We start from the raw sequence: 21719 nt of genomic DNA, 5'->3' as shown, positions 1-21719 counted from the left end.
ATTGAGGAAATAGAACATTACGACAATACAGATTTAGCGGACTCAGTAGCGCTGATAAGACGACATGCAAAAACGCCTCTTCCTGAAGCGTCAAGATATACTCACTGCTAGTGTCGAGCTTTGGGGTGTTGCCTGGTGATGTGGCCCAGTTTACCTTCATTTCCTGGAAAAGAATGATTTCTGTTGAGATCAACAAGCAACAACATTGCAACACGTGCATCGACCAACACACGTAATTGTTGGCGCCAGCAGCCCGCTCCTCCCAGCGACTGTATAAGGAAGCGGAGCTCCTTTCATCGTTACACTCGACCTAATGAAGCCCAGGAAGGTGTTTTCAAACTGACATAAATGGAAAGGAGTTATAGAGGAAGAAAACTGCCGTCCGCAGGCCGTGACCAAGCTGTACAACCTTCGGAAAACGCGTCCGACGCACTCCTATCATCCATCCACATTATTGGCTATTGCTGTGCGTGTAATCCTTATGTGTGTGCGTACACAGAGGGTTTCGAAAACTGGGAGGACTCTTCAAGAGTGGAACGCGACAGCGTAATCGGAACCCACCTTCTCAATCGCTAGCCTCGCTCCGCTACTCGGCCTACAGCAAGAAATGGAATGTCTGTGCGCCTATCAATAGACCGATCTCACCACGAGTTGCACTACACCGCCGCTGCCGCAGTGCATGCCGGTACATACAGTGCTCAGTACGTTCAGCTGCGTTCAGCTAGTGCATCGGCGAGCTGCATTGATGACATTTAGCGGCCGTATTTCGATGAATCGTGATGGTTGGGTTCACGTGCTGTGCGCTGGGATGCTACAATAGAAGCCTGAAGCAAATGGACTCGGATTTTATGCGTTTTCAAAGGACGTCAAGCTCCGACAGGAATGTGTGCGACCTGCAGTCAACGAAGTCGGACAGAGTGGCAACTACCGCGCACTTTCAACGTGTTGTTCAACGTGTTTGTGAACTCCGTGTGTATAAAGCGTGGTAGTTTAGCAGTGCCCTATTGCGTCATAACTAGCTTTCTGCACGACCGATGGGCCGATCAGCGACCGCAAAACTTCGTGCAACGTGTGCTCGATCCCTTTGCCTGGGCGATCGTCGCGAGCGGCGGCAGACTGGATAAAACATGTTTTCCGGGCAAAACAGAGATCACTTAAGTATACAGCGATGCCTAAACCGACCTCTCACCAAGAGCGATGACGACTTTCAAGTGTAATGCTTGAATGAGACCTGTGATGACACAAACCAAGCCTATAACTGCATACTGTGCGTGTACAGCTCGCGCCATGGAGTGCACGGTGAAAACTTGGCCGTGCAAGCATAGCAGCCAACGCCGCCGCCGAGATTTCCCCATTCCTTTCAATATGTGATCTTATCACGAACGCAACGTAAAGCAGCAACAATGGTACCAAAGCTTAGCTTCTTATATGAGCTTGGGTGGCTCTTAACGTACCGCACACTGCAGTTTCGAAGCGGTAGGCCTAGCGACGATATCAGCGCCCAGCCATCCGCTGAATCCACTGCCGGTGGCCGGAGCGGACTACTGCTCATCCGCCACATTGTGTACGACACCAAACATCTACTGACTGATCCATCTCTTGTGCAGTAGGAAATATTTTGCCGCTCGCAAGATTTCCGTGACGTTAAACTTTTGCAAACGGCATGCGGCTGTCGCCGTCCCGCGGACGCCCTTCTAACCTGCGTCACGACTATTCTTTCATATTCACGTTTAACGCATCACTGTGATTGAAGTCCTGCGTTGATAACACAGTGTACATAGAAAGTGTTGCTTAGACCAAAAAGAAGCACGAAAAGTGTTTTTTTTTTTTCGTCCCGTCAGTTTTTTTTTTTTTTTTTTTCGTCTTCGTCGTCACGAAGAGCTCTAGTTTGGGCAAGTTATTTTCCACATACTGTAACTTGTATCGCTCGCGTGCTCACGTTCACTAAATAAGATTTTTGCTCTCATGACAACAGGAACGTGATATCTCGCTTTTTATAATTAATATGTATTCAGCGAAGCGACACAAGCACATCAACATGCCAAGACACCCTGGCCACATGGTAAGCAGTGTCGACTCTGCTTTTTTTTTCTTAACACTAGGATATGCAGTGTAAACTGAAATAAAATAACATGCACTGGAGGTCCGCACACAGTTTTCCACTGCGTTGAATCATCTTATATGCCGCAGATTCGTGCCAAACGCCAATACACCTGAAGCACACAGCAAGCAGCCGCGCCAGCAGCGCTAAGGGCACTCCAACGAAGGTGGCGGCAGTGCCGCTGTCGGAAACTCGTGCATGCGCAGATCATCTGGTGAGATCTGTCTACTGGCCCTTTCAAACAATCCTAGAATGCCTACATGACTAGACTGCAGCACGCAGCGCCCTTAAAACGGGCTCACCGTGAGGTAGCAAGCCACGACTACGCTCCGCGCTTTGGCGGGTGGGAGCGTGTTATTTTTCATATTTCGCAGGCTTTTTTTACCAGCCGGAAACAATGAGCACATAATTAATACGGTCCTGAAAATAGCGCAGTTAGATGTTATTTGAGCATGCCTACATATGCCTCATTGATATTCTAATGGATTAGGTGAATACTCGTCGAGTTAGAAACATAATTACGACTAATTAACTAAACCTCATTAACGAAAAAATTAGTAGTGGCTACTACACTACACTGGCAACAATATGCAGTAGATGTGCTTCGCGGAGCGACATATCTCCTTTAAATCATGCTCCGTCCTGCATATTATATGTATGTAGGTAGGTATATACGTATGTATATACATATATATACAGAGTGTTTCAAGAAATGTGTCCAACCTTCTCAAAAAATCAGGAAAATGCGATATTTGATTGCTCCCTTCAGAATTGGTTTTACTGTAGTGGCAGGGACTTTAAGATGGTTAAAGAAATTATGTGGGACTGTAATTAAAAAAGTTAAACTAATTAACTTTTTAATTATTGGAGTTAGGTGGTTGTGTCAAATGGGCGAGTTGAAGTTCTTCATGGCAGAAGCCCAACCCAACTTTGAGATTTCGAAAAAGTGGCATCTAGTAACAGTTATGAAGTAATGAAATTCAACCAAATTCAATGGCGAAACCAAAACAAAAACATGGAGGAACGCAACTGCCATATTCTTCTGAGACGTCCAAAATGAGTGAATGACTTTTTCTGTAGCGCTAGGCATCTTAAGATGGTTAGAGACATGACTTGAGACAGTAATTAAGAAAGTTAATTTAATTAACGTTTTAATTAGAGGAGTTAGGTGACTGTGTCAAATTGGGGAATTGAAGTTCTTCGTGCCAAGAACCCATCCCAACATTGAGATTTCGAAAAAGCGGCCTCTAGTAATAATTACGAAGTAATGAAATTCAACCGAATTCGATGGCTTTCGCTGTTGAAAGCCGTTGCATTTCGTTGAATTTCATTACGCCACAACAATTACTAGAGGACGCTTTTTCGAAATCTCAAAGCTCGGATGGGTTCCTCGCATGAAGAACTTCAATTCTCCCATTTGACACAACCACCTAACTCCACAAATTAAAAAGTTAATTAATGTAACTTTCTTAATTGCTGTCCTAAATGATGTCCTTAACTACCTTAGGATTCCTGCCGCTACAGAAAAAGCAATTCTGAAAGCCCCGAGCAAATATCGCATTTTCCTGATTTTTTGAGAAGGTTGGACACATTTCTTGAAACACCCTGTATATATGATTGAAGAGAGGATTCACTCACGAAGGCTGGCCCACCAGCCGAAACATTAATAAAACCACATTTCGTACGTTAATCCTCTCTCCAATCATCTATCGTACCGCACCCATTGATCTTTATACCCAAAGTGTGTGTTTGTGTGTGTGTGTGTGTGTGTGTGTGTGTGTGTGTGTGTGTGTGTGTGTGTGTGTGTGTGTGTGTGCGTGCGTGCGTGTGTAATTCAAAAAAAAAAGTTCTGAAGGTCCAGTGCACATGTAGTCGAAGAAATGAAGGAGCACACTTACGAAAATTGCATATTCTTACTCATTTACGTTTCAGCTGTGGCACGGCTGAAACGTAAATGAGTAAAAATATGCAATTTTCGTAAGTGTGCTCCTTCATTTCTTCGACTATATATATATATATATATATATATATATATATATATATATATATATACATACAGTAGACTCATTAAACACGGAACTTAAAAGGACCACGAAAATGTGTTCCATTTAACAGGAGCAGTGATGTGATTGACTGAAGCTGTTTTGGAGCAGGTTTTTGGAGCAGCAAAAAGTGCATTTTGGAGCAGGTAAAAGGGCTTTTGGAGCAGCCAAAAACTGGTTTGGGAGCAGGAAAAACAGCTTTTGGAGCAGCTAGAAGCTCACTGCCAAGTGGAAAAATGAACCGTGTGAAACAAAACAGTCAAATAAGGAGGAACTCTTTGGAAATAAAAAGTTCTGCCCAATAATGGGCGTTTGCATAACACCATTGGATCACCGAACAACCCCGTAAGCGTAAACATTAGTGTTGCGGCCTCGTAATGGCTTAGAGTGGCCAAACAAACAACGCAGGTAGGGTTTCCCAACCACAGTAGAATCTCGGTGATACGAAGCTGAAGGGGGAGCGACAATATTCGTGTCGCCCAACATTTCGCATCAAAAACTAGCAAAATCTGTTTTCAAACCACGATGTACGCACAAAACATTTATTTCCGTACGCTTCTGGGACACACGTGAGCGGACCAATCAGGGACCGCGCAGCTGGCTGCCGCGAAAGCTTCGCTTGAGGCCAACTGAAAAAGTCCGCTCCACAACAGTGACAAGCGAAGATCGACACGAACGCCGAAAGGCCTTTTTTTACGATGCCTTTAATCTACCGCTGCGTTAGCCGCGTACCTTCGGAGCTCGTAGTCGCTATCGGAGATCGCGTTGATAACGACCGTGGTTTCGTGCGCGGCGGTTGCGGCAAACGGTAGTTTCGTTTTCAATCCGCTGGCCACGCACGTGCCTTCAAAAACTACGTCGTTTGTTGCTGATCGCATCTGCCGCGGTTTTGTAAGCGGCGTTTGCGGAAAGCAGCGTCGCTTTGACTGGGCGAGCGTTGGACGCTTTCGGAGTGCCGCCAGTTTCGCCATACACGATCGTGTCGAGAGCGACCGCGGTTTCGTCCATAGTGGTTCTGGCAAACGATAACCACAGTGCTGACAGTGTGCGCGCTGGCCGCGCGCGTACAGTCGAGCGCAATTTGAAGGTTATCGCGTCCACCAAGAACTACAACAGCGCCCCGTCCCAGAATACACTTTCGAGGAGAGGGTGGTATCAGGCAAGCTTCACTCACTCTTTAAGATGCGAAGCAGCTTTTGCTCGGGGCTGTGCCCGTCGTCGGTGGTGGCGTCCGCGCTCCACTGCGCACGCGCCTACTCTCTCCCACTCTCCTCCTTTACGCAGGTATTCGGTCGCCTTCTCTACTCCCCCGCGCTGCAGCCTCTCCCTCCCACATGATGCAGCAGCCAAATACAGCCTGTAACCCACTCTCTTCGCTCCTTCCCCCATTTCATGTGTACATAAGCGCGTGCGCTCGGTCAGCTTCCGTCACCCTCGCTTCGCTCCCGTTGATGAGTTGTAACGTCAACGTCGGCGCCACTCGTTCACTCGGCGCTAACGGAAAGCAACGCACAAACACAACGTAATGATAACATAAACACTAAATACAAACCTCACACACTAACGGAAACGCCGAGTGAACGTAACGGAAACTTGGTGTGCGCCCCCAATGCTGCCTCGCATCCCCCCATGGATCCCTTGAGTGGGATATCGGCCACACGTTCATGACAGCCAAAATAAAAATATAATGCAGTTTGTAATGTTATTATCAGACTAATACTAATGTCATAATGCGTTGCGAATGATAAGTTCTTTCGATGCAGTTACATGAACTACATTCACGTCACTCGATCACACACTTCACAGAAAGCGCGCGCTCGGCAGATGATTTCTTTAGCGTACACATACGTCCGTCGTTTAACAAAACTAAAGCTAGATATGTGTAGGACACAGAACAGAATAATATTTTCAAGATATTCGATAAGTTTTTCTTTTGACTTCTCGCAACCCAATACCAAATTTTATACGAATTCCACCCAGCTGCCCAGTTTTTTTTCCATTGTGCTGCCAGTGTTCCCAGTGAGCGGGCAGACACTGTACAGCGTGACCAGTGCCTCCCAGTGCGCTGTAAGACACTAGGACACTGCCCAGACAACACTCGACGTCCCGAGGTCGTCCTCAAATGGTACAATCGTCCTCGCACATTTCTCGATGTCCTTGGTACGTATTGAGTACGACACGAGCTGGTTTGACCCGAAAACGTCTTGCCGTGTGCTTTCTGAGGAAAACAAGTTGTCCTGAAAAGGTTCTTCCAGATACCTTTTGGGGATGACAAATGCAATGCATGCACTGAGCGCTTACATATGATTCCTCGCGTCCTTTTCACACTAAGTAGATGCATATCATATGTGAAAATTTTCTCAGCACGGTTGTTTCACAGTCATTGCATTTTTTCGCCTCGTTGCTTCTCTTTTGGTTGAAAAGCTTCAAATTACGCTGAAACACAAGTGATTAATCACCTTGGGTATCGAAACTGATATTGCGAAATGTTCATTTAAAATAGTATGTTCATAAAAGTGGCAGCCATATATTAGTGAATATCCGCCGCTGTAGCGCGTAATAACAAACTAGCCGCTGGCAACCATTGACCGTGCGTTGCCGTTCTGGATAGTCAAGTAGTCAAACCAGCCAAGCCATTCCAAGTCAACTGACTGGCAAGATGGGATCTTGCAATGAAGGTTAGTGCAAACCGCATTTTTGTTGTTTGTGTGTACAGTACAGTGTAGTGTACAGTTAACAAAAGTGAGATGTCTGAAAGTGCAAATCGTAGACGTCGACGGGAGGTCAATCGCCGTGATGGTGCTTCACGTTACTCAACGCTCTGACTGATGCTCCAATGAATGGATCGGCATCAGTCGAACAAATGGCGGTGAATTGTGCTTCGGAGAGTTCCAACGTGAATAACGGGGAATCGACGTCTGCGTCTGACACATGGCCCGACCTCGGGCAAGTTAACTCGATACCCGTGTCAAGTGCACTGATGGGCTGTCAGAGCGGAGCCTCTAACACTAATGAGTGCACTGTGCACGATACACGCGGTGACGAGGACATTGTGCCAGACTTTCGAGGAAGCTCACAAACATGGGCCATTGAGTCGCAGTCGTCGCATGCTGCGGTGACATCACATGAGACTGTCATGAAATGTAGCATTGTTCTACGCGGGACAGCATCTGGTTCCTTTTGCATGTATTAATCCTTTCATTAAAATCGTAACTGCCTTTATTTGACGTCTTTTTTTTTTTTTTTTTGCAGGAGTAGTCCAGTACAGTAAAACATCCCTATTGCAAAAACCAGCGCCGTTCCAGTACCCCCAGCGTGATACCAGTACGTTTTCTGGCGCTGGACCGCACTGGGAACACTGGTATACGCTCGAATTCACTGGGACTCCGGTGAAAGCACTGGGAAAGAGCTGGGTCGCACTGGTAGAGCAACTGGCTTTGCCGCTGTGACGCTGGCGCTCACTGGGAAGCGCTGGAGACGCTGGAATCCTCACTGGCGTGCGCTGGCACATACTGGAGCCTGCACTGTTCTTCCAGTGCCGCGCGCTGCTTTCAGTATCGTGCGCGGCAGAATGCTTTGGTATCGTTGAATATCGAATGTCTGATTCGATGGTACCGATAGATGCTATCCTAATGGGTCTCAAACATGTGTCACTAATTCTAGCTTGGCAGAGAAAGACGAGGAGATGCGCACTATTTTCATGATATACGTGATATAATATACATATATATGTGAAATCACGGTCACTTTTATTGTTTCCCTGTCGAATGTGAAGAAAAATATGTTAATAACCCAAAGCAGCCAACACTGGTCATTTTGCTTTCTGCCACGCTTTTTCTTATTCATGCAGTGCCAATAACGTCGTTAATTTTTGCGGAGCACGTAGCAGCAATGAATACACAATTTGTGCATGCCGATCATATATATCAGTTTTGCATCCGTGATGTGTTGCGGTTATGACTTCATATTGTAATGTTTCTAAGTCTGGAGGCGTTGGTCTGAACGTACAGAGCAAATCGTTACATCGCCATGCGGTTGGCAAGAAGTAAATGAGCTCTGGCTTCGCGGCCCCTCCTAACGGAGGCCAGAAAAACAGCCGTCGTTCGATATCGCCGCACCAGAAACGCATCTCAGGCAATTCTTGCACTTCCACTTACTTCAGCTATACGTTAGGTATCAGTTAAAAAGGTTTCGAGGCTAAAATGCAGAACTTCAACCATCACAACTCATCTGCGCCGAGATCGGTCCTACTCAGTGCGGCTCCCAGCGAGCGTTAGGCCTAGCGTACCGGCCGAGTCCGTCTGCATGCCACCGGCGCTTCTTGGTTTAAGTACACGCAATTCCAACGTGTAAGATTTACTGTAAAGTATAGTCTGGACATTCGTTAACCTAAATTAACCATTTTTTCTTGTGTACAGTGTTCCCACAAGGAGCGATGACCATCGATGCGACGCGCTTTCAGCAACGAACGTAGGCTCACCGAAGGCAGCCGGCCGCACTCGCCGGTACTTCTCTGACTCATACGTCAGAACACATACCTGTCAACTGGTACGCGTTAGTGAACTAACACACCGGCATCTTTTTTCAACTAAATGTATTTGTTTTTGCTGAGCGGTTTTATAGTTGTAGGTATCGCTAGAACTGCAAGTCAGAATACACCACGCCCGCCCCGCAGTAATATTGTCGCTCGCGCGACAAAACTACTCAGTATGAATTCATGTAGGCGCGTGTTTATCGAACGAGTCATCATAAAGCTTCTGTACACGTTCATCTTTAGCAAGGGCGAGGAACGGCTATTAAAAATCGGCAGTAACAGCCGTCAAACTGTACCCGGCTCCTCGATCCATTTGATAATTTTCGGAGTTAAAACGGGAATTCTTAAAGAAACCTAGCGCTCTTCCCATTTTGGGCATTTCATTCCTTGCCGGCCAACCTCTGTTTGTGTCTAATACAGAAGCAAGCGTGATCCGGAAAGGAAGATTGCGTCTTCCTTGAATGCACGACACCGACATATGAAACGAAACGCTTTCTTACTGTATTGACTAGCTCTTTTACAGCGATGTTGACGTGTTTCGGCGTGGCGCAGTGGTAGAGTACTCGCTTGGCGATTGAGAGGTGGCGAGTTCGAATCCTCGTGGTTGAGTTTTTTTCTTGTACGGCTTTTTTTTTCTTTTTTTTTATTGCACTAATGCTTTCTATATGACTTTTTTTAGTAATTTATATATGTGGGGAACGTAGGCACCGCTGTTTTAACGCTGTAGAGCCGTTTTGAGCTTGAGTACCCAGCGCCTCCCAGTAAAACGCCGCTCCAGCGGCCCAGTATCCAGCGCGACGCTGGGCCCATAATCAGGCATGGCACTGGACGCTGGTACCCAGTGGCGCTGGGTTTTGCAATAGGGATCTTTGCAAATTTGTGCTGAATGCCTTAATATTGCTTTTATTTTTTCAGACACTGCCTCTGACTACTCGGACTCGGATGCCTGAGAAAGCGGTCCTCATATCCAGTCGGGACTAATTAGTGTTTAAATAAATGAATTTCAGTCAACAAGCTTTTTTTTTTTTTGTCATAGTCAAGCAATTATTGTCACCTCTACGTTTCTTGACGCAGTATACACACACAAGACCTCACAGAGGTGTTTTTCCTTTAATGTATGTAAACACCTTAAAAAGAAATAAATAATATGTAGTAATACAAAATATCACAGCCTACGGTACCGAACCGGCTGCACAATGGTTGTTCTGAAAACATACTAAAAAAGTCCTGAAGTGTTGTTTTGAGGACGCCCTGAGGTTGTTATGAGTACGGACAACAGGACTGGATTAGTGCCATTCTAGTACCTTAACAGGACGTTCTGAGGGCATCATAATGTCCTCAAGGTGGCATACTGAGGATGTCCTGAGGTTGTTATTGTGTTGTCTGGGTGGTTACAGTATTCCCAGCGTCTTTCAGCGCACTGGGCGGCACTGGCCACGCTGTACAGTCTGTCCCAGTGCCTCCCAGCGCGCTGTAGTACACTGGGACACACTGTACAGCGTTTCCAGTGCCACCCAGTGCGCTGAAAGGCACTGGCGACGCTGTTTTTTTCCGATAGGGATTGGACAAAAGCGTGCTCGTTGCCGCCGATGTGACAAACTATCTTCTCATTTTCATCACAACCAGAAAAAAAAATTTTGAGCGGTAGACACTCCCTTTAAAGTCATTTTTCCTATGGCACACCTACCGCCATAGACACTAGCTTGACGTCAGGCTACAGAACTAGTTCTCGTGACTTCACGCAGCATGGCTTGCAGTGACGTCAGGTACCATGGCCGCTTGTGCGTCACCGACGGAGCCCGTGGAGACGTCACCATATGTTGCGCGTGACAAAAAGCTCACACCGTGTTGTGACGCCCGGGTGGAGTAGGAACCGAAACTAGCGCTTGAAAACATACTGCAATAACTCTCTCGGGGTGCACCCACGCTGAGCAGTACATTTTCTGGGCTCTTCATTTGACGCACGATAAGGACAACTTCGGTGTATCGAAAGCAAACGGATGAAGGCTGTTAAAGAATGCGGCCAGCGTCACAGGAAATGAAGCTTCAAAGCACGAAGAAATAATCTGGCAGCCTTTGGCATTCCACCCAACGAAACTAGAGAAATGTTGGAAGAAACTGTGGCAAGTTTTTCAAGGATAGGCTTGGCTTAAGTTCCGTTAGTAGTAACCGCAGTAAAAAGCTAGACCAATTATTATCAAACTGCACTACTACAATGAAAAGCTTGATATTTTTTAAGAACTGTTTCAGGCTGAAATATAACGGTGTATCGTATCACATGACTTTTCACAGGAAACGCTGCCCACAAGAAAGTATGGCAATCCATGAATTCTGAACGACGTCCCGGCGATAAAGTTGTCCATGATAAACTTTGCATAAATAATCAAATATTCACGTAGGACGGACAGCAGAATCCGTCTGCAAAGGGCAGATACCGCGAGGAAAACATTCCTGCCCGCTCCCTACATGAACAGAAAATGTTTTCCTTCTACTCAAAGGTAATAAAAAGGATCCGCTAGAGCATGCACAGCTCACTGTTATTTCCGACAGTTTGCTTCGTAAAGACGGTGCCACACCAAGTGGAATCCTTGTCGGTACGCAGACCACGAAAGCATTTTTCTGTAAAATTAATTTGTCCTGGCGCTAATCCGGGGACCTAGACAAATACCGGAATCTATCTTCCCCACACTGGCCGGTGTTCGTTGACGCGTGGCCCCATCACCTTCCATCATCCCACATCATTCTCATTCATGCAACCCTGAACTACGATGCATTACACTCCATTTGGAAGACTTTTTTTAGCGATGGTAACGTCAACACATTGTGAACAAAGTTCGACATTCACACCTTTATTCCAGATAAACTGCAAAGGATAGACCGAGATAAGCCGTGGAGATAATTACATTAAAACGCAGAATAAAACGTAATAGAAAACAAAATATGATAGGGCCCTTATATCGAATTCAGCTCTAGATCTAAAGCTGAAACTACAAGAATCAAGAGAGCGCTACTTTACTGTTAAGGGGACACTAAAGGCAAATATTAAGTCGACGTTCATTGTTGAAATAGCGGTCCGGAAACCTCGCAGTGCTACTTTTGTGCCAAGGAAGTCCTAATTTTGAAATAAAATCACGTTTTAGTGGTCGCTTTAGAGCACTTTCAATCGCCTGCCTGAAAGCGGTATTTCGCACGTCACTGTTGCCGTGCCCAACGTTGCCCACCTTTACTGCGCGGCGGCGTGCACCATTCGGGCATCCGGTAACATCACATGCATACGGCATTTTGTCGAACGTTCTGTCAGAGCGTGCAAAACACACGCGGCTGTGCGCGATACCGAAACTACCAATGAGACGCGACCGCGTGAGCGAAACAGGGCGCCGGGCGAGCGCAGTTGGGCGAAAATGGAACCTTTGAACCAGGCGCGCCGTTCCGCATGGCAACGCCAAAGAGGTTTTTTTCCATGAATCAAACAGAAACGAACAAGCAGCATTTTATTACGTCTCTGATGCATGGAAGGTTCTTTTTTTATTGCAGCTAGTTTGATTATTAGTGGTTAATTGTAGTCGGACGCTCTCATCGGGATCATGTCCAAAATGTCCCACTCGTGGCGCACGTCGTGTGCTACATTTAGGTTAATTTCTCGGTAAGCAGGGCACTGGTGTTCATAATAATTGCCGCTCCAGGCGCCGTCATACAGTGAGCTTTCACTCTCGCATAGACTGTTATTTGCCTTTAGTGTACCTTTAAGCTCGGTCGCTTGCTGACGGAAAAGGCTGCCGTTTTTCTCGCAAAAGGATTCTCGCAAGTAAATAAAAGTTTAGCCCAGTCATGAAGCCACCCCTCGCGACCGGATATTAGCGACAATTTTTCACGAGTCTATCGGTACGGCCACGTTAGCTGACGTGTCGCAAAAGTCATCCTACAAATGGTTCTCCCGTACAGAATAATAACTGCCGTCCTGCTTAAACATGTATTAGCAAAACACAAATGATTTTTAGCTCAAAAACACGTGCACAACACTGCTTCCGGCATGGATACTCCACAGCAATTCAATCACAACTGTTGATGAATTTACCAAGGTTGATTTAATACTAATAGACTCTTTCAAGGCATTTGGCAGGGGGGTGCCTTGCCAGGTCAATATTAAAAATGAGAGGTTTATCCTTGCACATTATTCACTGGGTTAATATCCTATCGAAAACAGCACGTCAACACTGACGGATCGCGCTTCTTGGACGTCCTCTTGAATGACAATCATATTCACGACACTTCACCTTGAATAGCAAATTTAGCAGAATGGTGCAACAAATGGCAAATTGTAATTAACCTTCAAAAAACATCACTAACAAACTTCCTTTTTATAAAAAAAAATAAGCCCCCCCCCCCCCCCCCCGAAGAAGTGTAGGCGTGCAAATTTTTAGCAACAACATTAACTTCCAGTCTTCACTGGTCGACCCACACAAATAACAGCGCGAAACAGATTAGGCCTCCTGAAACACAAGTTGGCCCCTTCCCTCAAACTGTTGGGCCCTCTCTGGGACATTTCCACTGAGAGGGCTCCGAGAGCCACCCACTGGCACCCTTCCGGAGAGCAGGTGACGAGCACTCGAAGCGTTCTCTGCGGGGCAGCAGCAGCTAAGCACACGTCAATCCCACGACCCTCGTTCGCACTTACATGGCACGCTTTTGCAACGACGCATCCAGCACGCGCGTACACAATTCGTAGCCGCCATTAGACAGCGATAGTTTAGCGTTAGCGTGATAGCGATTGTTACCGTGCCGCAAACGTTCATTGCGGACAGCGCGTTTTAGTTTAGCGGGATAGCGTTTACGTGCCCAAGCTGTGACGGTGACGCCATCTAGAGCAGCGTGAATGCGTTAAAAAAGTTAAGAAAAAAAAAAACACGAGAATGCTCCCCTGTATCCCGCACGCAGCAATATTACCTTTCTTAGTAACAATAAAGGTTAATAAATATGAACCACGCACTACAAGCGAAAACTTTTATGTTGCAGATTTGTTTACACCGATCTCTAGGGACGTTCGAAATGGGAGGCGATCTCAAAAACTACGCTAAGTTATCCGCAATACTCGGGGGTCGACGCTACATGAAGGCAAGCGAAGCCATTTTACACAGTCATTTGCTACGAAAGTGGTGGATCCGTCCACGTAAACGCTAAATTCAGTTCGAAGCGGGCGTCCAAAATCGCCGCCATGTTTTACGTACACTACGTTAACCACGCAAACACGGTAACGCTAAATCTGAAAAATAGCGTGCGTACGGTAAATGCTACGGGTCGTTTAGCGTACTGCGCACTCCGCAAAGCAAGCCCCGTACAAACGGCGCCAGTACGTGCCACGTGGTTGCTACCATCGCTTCAAACTGCTCCTGGCTAGAGTCACTAGAAAATTTCAGAGTACCGCAAAGGTAGGCTACACGCGGGTATAGTGCCTAGAATATACTGGCTAGTGTGCTGAGCGCGCGCTTTGGCGTGACCACCGCGCCGATGCCTTCCCATAGTCACCGCACGGCGGCGCTGCGACTCGCTAAGGTCTAAAGTCACTGGAACGGGAAAAGTACCGCGACCGTCGTGCGCGCCGCCATATTTGGTCCAGCGCCGCCGAAGCTGCGGCGGTGCGGTGTTGATTTCACGTGGAGTAACGCATGTTTTACGCATTGCGTGCGCTTTTGCAGCCCGAATGAAGCATACCGTTGTTCTCTGACTGATTAGGAAAGAAATAGAGGCAATTTTCACTTGCCTACATGCGCACGCACGCGTACTTACGCGATAAAGAAATGCGAACTGCGCGGCATTTACGCGCTCGGCTGTCTGCATTTATTAAATGCGAAGCATTTCTTAGCGAATTTCTGTGACTATCTATCTATCTATCTATCTATCTATCTATCTATCTATCTATCTATCTATCTATCTATCTATCTATCTATCCGCCCCCGACTTTGTGCTGTCCTGGCCGCTTCGATAATGGGAAGTACACCAAATTTGGTATGACATAACATGACTGTACGACAAATTTAAATTAAGGTGATAACATGAAAATAATGACATGTATGCCATGTACGGCATGATTTACATGCCACGCTCATGGTACGCTCGCGACCGCTTCGATAGCTTGACACACAACAAAACTAGTATGGCGTGACAAAAGTGTATGGCGAACATAAGTGACTGGTTATAACGTGCAAATCATGACAGACATGCCATGTAAAACATGATTTACATGACATGGTTTCGGGGCGCTCGCGGTCGTTTAATGAAATGCATATATACCAAAATTTTTATGACGAGCTATTTCTGTATGACTAACGTAAGTGATAGATGGTAACATGAAAATCATGACTTCCATGTCATGTACGGCATGACTTATTTGCCACGCTCATGCTGCGGTGGCGGGTGGTTCGCTAGCTTGAAATGCACCCAAATTGGTATAGCGTGAGGTGACTGTATGACGAACACGAATGACAAGCGGTAACGTGAAAATCATGACGGTATTTATGTTGGTCATACAGTCGCGTCACGCAATACCGATTTTGGTGCATATCAAACAAGCGAACCGGCCGCGAGAGCATCATGGGCATGGCATGTAAATCATGCCATACATGACATGCGTGCCATTATTTTCATGTTACCACATGTTATTAACGTTCGCATTACTGTCACGTCACGCAATGCCGATTTTGGTGCATATCAAGCAAGCGAACCGGCCGCGAGAGCATCATGAGCATGGCATGTAGATCCTGCCTTACATGACATGCGTGCCATTATCTTCATGTTACCGCGCGGTATTTATGTTGGTCATACAGTCACGTCATGGAATGCCGATTTTGGTGCATATCAAACAAGCGAACCGGCCGCGAGAGCATCATGAGCATGGCATGTAAATCATGCCATACATGACATGCGTGCCATTATTTTCATGTTACCACATGTTATTAACGTTCGCATTACTGTCACGTCACGCAATGCCGATTTTGGTGCATATCAAGCAAGCGAACCGGCCGCGAGAGCATCATGAGCATGGCATGTAGATCCTGCCTTACATGACATGCGTGCCATTATCTTCATGTTACCGCGCGGTATTTATGTTGGTCATACAGTCGCGTCACGCAATACCGATTTTGGTGCATATCAAACAAGCGAACCGGCCGCGAGAGCATCATGGGCATGGCATGTAAATCATGCCATACATGACATGCGTGCCATTATTTTCATGTTACCACATGTTATTAACGTTCGCATTACTGTCACGTCACGCAATGCCGATTTTGGTGCATATCAAGCAAGCGAACCGGCCCGCGAGAGCATCATGAGCATGGCATGTAGATCCTGCCTTACATGACATGCGTGCCATTATCTTCATGTTACCGCGCGGTATTTATGTTGGTCATACAGTCACGTCATGGAATGCCGATTTTGGTGCATATCAAACAAGCGAACCGGCCGCGAGAGCATCATGAGCATGGCATGTAAATCATGCCATACATGACATGCGTGCCATTATTTTCATGTTACCACATGTTATTAACGTTCGCATTACTGTCACGTCACGCAATGCCGATTTTGGTGCATATCAAGCAAGCGAACCGGCCGCGAGAGCATCATGAGCATGGCATGTAGATCCTGCCTTACATGACATGCGTGCCATTATCTTCATGTTACCGCGCGGTATTTATGTTGGTCATACAGTCGCGTCACGCAATACCGATTTTGGTGCATATCAAACAAGCGAACCGGCCGCGAGAGCATCATGGGCATGGCATGTAAATCATGCCATACATGACATGCGTGCCATTATTTTCATGTTACCACATGTTATTAACGTTCGCATTACTGTCACGTCACGCAATGCCGATTTTGGTGCATATCAAGCAAGCGAACCGGCCGCGAGAGCATCATGAGCATGGCATGTAGATCCTGCCTTACATGACATGCGTACCATTATTTCCATGTTATCGCACGGTATATATGTTGGTCATACAGTCACGTCACCTAATACCGATTTCGAGGCATATCAAGCAAGCGAACCGGCCGCGACAGCATCATCCATTATTTTCATGCTACCATCTGTTATTTGTGTTCGTCATACAGTCACATCAGGCAGTACCAATCTGTAGCAGTCAATTTTCATGGCGCGCTGATCATTATATGTGAGCCCAAAGGCGTCAGTTCTACGCCAAACATAATAAAATGTTATTGTGCATGAACCTCCTGCGACAACCACGCGAAACAAGCTGCACTAGTGCTGGGTAGGCGCCAACATTTCCCGAAACATTCGCGAATTCTCAATGAAGCGCTTACCTCACAATGCGGGTATCAGTCGTGGGAACAAATCTTTCCCGCCTAATTCTGTGCAGCCACACAGCCCGTCGTTTGGCATCCTTTTTCCCGCTGGGAATGGCAAAGAGGGCCTTCCCTGGGCATTCTTCGATGCCTCGATAGGCTTTCGATGAAGTCTCAAAACGATACGGGATGTCGTAATGTTCCTGTACGCTTTCCTGAGCCTATAAAAACAATCGCCCTCCAAAGCGCCGTGCGTCTGCGGCCGGGAGACACTAGCGAGGCGAGCGAGATGGACCATTTATGTGGCGAAGCCGCCGAAAGGGCGCGGCGGCGAAGAGAAAAGGAACGCGGTACTTTTCCCGTTACAGTGACTTTACTAAGGTCTAGCGCTAAGGTCTGGCGGCGCTGCGACTCGCTAAGGTCACGCGCCCTCTCGAGGGGTCCAAGGAGCAGCGTATGCACGCGGCGCTCGCTCCCGTGCATACTGCGGGCGCCTGAAACCGAACTCGGTGCTCGCTTTAACCGCTAAATTATGAATATTTGTGGCTTAAGACGCTAATCAGTTATCAAACTACAGGGACAATAACTTTAACGAGCACGGAGCACGTTAAATATTGAAATAAAACGCGTGCGTTTCCGAAGCAGGTTCCCCACAGCAGGAGTCATGCAGGGCATTTATTTTTTTTCTTTGCATATTTTGACATTCAGCGCAACTTGAAGAACAGGCGGTGTTTGGGTGAGTTAAAAGTGCTTGTTTTCTAGCTCGAACAAAATAGGCAGGTAGCCAGCGTACTGCTACTTTCGGAAACTTCATCGGGCACCCAGAGCTCTTGTACTGCGTAGCGCAAAATACACGCTGTTATTGGTTTGACTGTGTTTGTCAGTGTTCGGAAGTCTTCCCACGGTTACACGGTATTTTTAACTAAGCTTATTTTGTTTATACTCTAAGAGGTTTACTTAGGAGAAGAGGGGATATTCCTCATGCATTCCTCTCTTAGGAGAAGGGCTGATATTCCTCAAATTCAGTTGCACTGCATTTGAGGAATATCAGCAACTTGAGTACCTTTCAAGATCTAGGAAGTATAGCATGCCCACTAGTGCCTCGCCCATTTTAGTGTTTAACTGTTTTTAACAACGTGCATTTATCCAAGCCGTCCCCCTTTTGCTACCCCCGCTGCCTTCGTGTCCCGCAGATATAAAGGTACGTTGCAATGTTACCCAATGCCATTTCAAATAAATTTGGGGTATGTATACACGTACAGGCCCTAAAACTAGACTACAGCCAGAAACGCTGTGTTAGGTGGCTTTTTGTAGAGATGCAAGAGAACAAAAGAGTAGTTATTGAAAAACTGGGTTTTATTGCACGAATTCATAACAATTTTTTTTCTTTTGTAGATTTTTTGTGAGCACTGATCCCCCCCTCATTCGCTTGCAGGGTGGCTTCCGTTCCTTCTGCCTTGGCAAATCAGCAAAGATGTTCGGTGCGGCATATATGGTTTCAGTCTTTTCCTCCCAGCGTCTTGCAATATTATTTATTCGAACATGTCAAAAGCATTCTGGTCCTCTAGGGAAAACATCACGCGGAATGCTTCCACGAAGAAGTCTTAATCCATCTCGCACACAGCAGTGCGGCAAAACACGGCAACTGTGTCGCAAAAAACTAATCCCAAATGCTCATTTCCCTGTGAGCTTGTTGTGTTGAAGCCACCTCGGTGAGAAAAACAAAGGCAGCTGTATTGGGTTCCGAGCAATTTAATGTTACAGATACGGGGTGTGACTCTCCATTGACTACTGCGCAAAAATATACGACATAATGAATGACGAAGCAATAATAGCGTTGCTGAGATAATGCGCATGCATATGCACGAACAAAAGCACGCCAGCCAGGCGAAAGGCTGCTTGAAGCCCTTACAAAATCACTTTCTTCGCATATCCGGGTGTTTTCGGTGGGCACAAATTTCTTGCGAATGATTTTGTGGGGCCTTCCTTGAGCGTATATTTTTGTCACCGAAAAAGAAAGAAAAGCTTTTTGTCCTCCGCGCGGGGAGGCAACCGAAGACCCGACATACTAGCACGTCACGCTCCAAACATTAAATTCAAACGCGGAATTCCTGCGTCCACTCAACTTCAGGTACATAAACGCTTCTAGTTTGCAACAACAATGCGACAGAGGCGCGTCAAGTACTCTCTACTTGCTAAAATCGCCCCACTCCACGCTTGAAAACAGTGATCCGTACCTATCGCCGGCACAGCGCTGCCGCCGCTGGGCCCTTTGGGCGGGGCGCGAAGGCGAAACCTATCGCAGGGCGCGGCGGCTGGATCAAGACCTTTCGCTACTTTTAAAAGATAGAGGGACTTTACTAAGGTCCACCGCGCGTCGGCGGCTCCTGCGCTTGTTTAACACAGTCGTCAAAACGCTCGATCGGAAGAAGGAAATTTTATTCCCAAAGCCCGCAGAGAATCCTCAACTGGTTGGGCACTAGAAAACGACGAAGCGTTTCACACGTACCTCACGTCGTCTGCTAGTTTTCGCGACTCTGTGCTTCACCACCAAAGCGAAGTAGAAAAGTCGCAATTAATATACTACGACACACCCAAATTGCCAGTCGAAAACAATCAGCTAAGGTTGACACGTTAGACGCAAAAGATCGTGAAATCGTGTCGTAAGGATGGCTCACGGCAATTTCGATCGCGATCAAGTCCGACTCGGATTCTTCGCTGCTACTCGTGAACATTCGCTGGCGATTTTACTCGCAGCAGGGTGCTTTGAAGGGCCAGTTGGTACATCTTATTCCGTTGAAAACCGCGCGAAGACGGGACGAAGGCTAAGGAACAGCGCTTGTGTTCCTTCATCCCGTGTTCGCGCTGTTTTCAACGCAGCGATTCTACTCCAAGTCGATCAAGTCAACTGCAATTCGCGCATCAGTCGCGGTCATATTTTATTATATTAGCGGTGCATCACACTCGGTATGATGCACCATCATGGACTTGCAGAGTGTATCATGCGCCGTCAGATCGGTGGCTACGATAATTCTCGCGAGCAGATATTTGATCCGGAGCGGGTCGACAGTAATCTCAAATTCCCGTGTAACGCTGTTTTTACACAAATATTTCTTGCAGACATTATGACACCAACTTTTGCACTTTGTTGGCTTCCGCAAACAGGATGCATTTTGCTCATCCAATGCTACAGATAAGCATATGCCCCATACTTTCGGACCGGTTGTTTCGATGTTTCTGCAGTTCAGCTGTGCCTACTTCATTGTTGTACTACGTGAGTAAGTCTGTAGAGCACCGTTTATACGCAAATGTAGGTTGGGGTCACACTCACTGTTCTGCGTTTTCCAGCATGGCATCCGTATTATCTAGACCACATGCGGTGAACACAAGCCAGCCTGTATAGGATTCACTACTCATGCATTTTATTTGAACGGCACTGCTCACTGCACAAAAAACATCACGAATGTGTCTGGAGCTTCAATTTCATTTTAACGGAAGGAAAGGTAAGTTCAAAGAAACCGAACAGGGGTCATTGTAGTCAAGATCGACAACTCAATCAGATAATTTCATTAGTGTAGCATTGTGATTGGCTGAAATATTGCCTGAAAAAATCAAGTGCAAGGCACCTTTGTGAATATGGGCTCTTGTTTTTAACCGCAATGACCTAACAGTTTAAGGTGGGTTTTTGGTAAAAAAATTCAATTTTGGGATTTCTAAATTACCTGATACAGCATTTATGTATCCTTCAGAAAATACATCATATTTCGGCACTCACCGTTTCAAAAGGAATATTGGGTCCTTTTTCTTTGACACATTGACAGGTAATGCGCGCGTACCCTTACGTTACTTCTGCGTTTTTTTTTTTTTTCTCAAAAGAACATTTTTGTCATTTCTGTACCTTTTTCTCAAGAACTAGTGGGCTTAGAAAACAAAAATTTCTACATGTTGACTTAATGGCATTTACATAACTGGCACTAGAACCAGTAGCCTAAGCGCACTCGTATTTTTAGTATAAAAAAATCAGTCATATGTGGCAATTCAACAAACGTAAAAAAACATAACAAATCTCGTTTTTGTTGTACGCTCACAATTTTACTTCCACTTCTGTAAAACCTTTATGCAAAATTACAATGCTCTGCAGATGGCAGATCTTATTTAAAAAGTACATCAGTAAAAACAAATACAAATAAAAAAATATTAAACAATTTCAAACTATCTTTGAGCTTTAATGTAACCTGCGTCTACCTTAAAATACCTCGCAAATTTTAGTCATAGCTTTCATTACCACTGCTGTACAGTCAAACTTCGAAACTCACTTTCAGAGTATGACCCCACCTTAATAACTGGGAATATAATCTGAGCTTCACTATGAAAAATCCCTCGTTTCCACAACTTGACCATCAACTTATCAAACATAAGTATGCTGTTCAAAACACACACATCAATGCGAAAAAAACGCTCAACAGAAGAGACACAATACAAATAGTCATAATACCAGTTCTTAAATGAGCAAAACATAGTGGAAAATGTTTAACGGGCAGGGAAATACTCACGCAACTGCTCAATCCAAAAATATTAGTGAAAAACCTCATCTGTACATCAACAGAAAATGCGATAGCCACTCCGACAAAGAAGCACGAAGCATGTTTTCTGCCTGCCCTTCATGATGCTTCACCCGCTGCATCAATACTGTTTGCAGTTCTCATTTACACGCGCGTACACAAAGAACAGCGCAAACACGATA

General features: G+C 46.0%; 1 protein-coding gene across 4 annotated transcripts in view; it reads right to left on the bottom strand.

The window, feature by feature from the left end:
• The window catches only part of LOC119379486 (nucleolysin TIAR), a 320162-nt gene that overhangs the window by 182014 nt on the left and 116429 nt on the right, over positions 1-21719 (bottom strand). For all 4 annotated transcript variants that reach the window (XM_037648786.2, XM_037648785.2, XM_037648787.2 and 1 more), the window contains one exon: positions 106-163. In XM_037648786.2, coding sequence (XP_037504714.1) covers positions 106-163 — 58 coding nt within the window. The remainder of the gene's footprint in view (positions 1-105; positions 164-21719) is intronic.

Source organism: Rhipicephalus sanguineus, chromosome 1, assembly GCF_013339695.2.
Source record: "Rhipicephalus sanguineus isolate Rsan-2018 chromosome 1, BIME_Rsan_1.4, whole genome shotgun sequence".
Lineage (NCBI taxonomy): Eukaryota > Metazoa > Arthropoda > Arachnida > Ixodida > Ixodidae > Rhipicephalus > Rhipicephalus sanguineus.
This window is presented reverse-complemented; position numbering and strand designations above follow the sequence as displayed.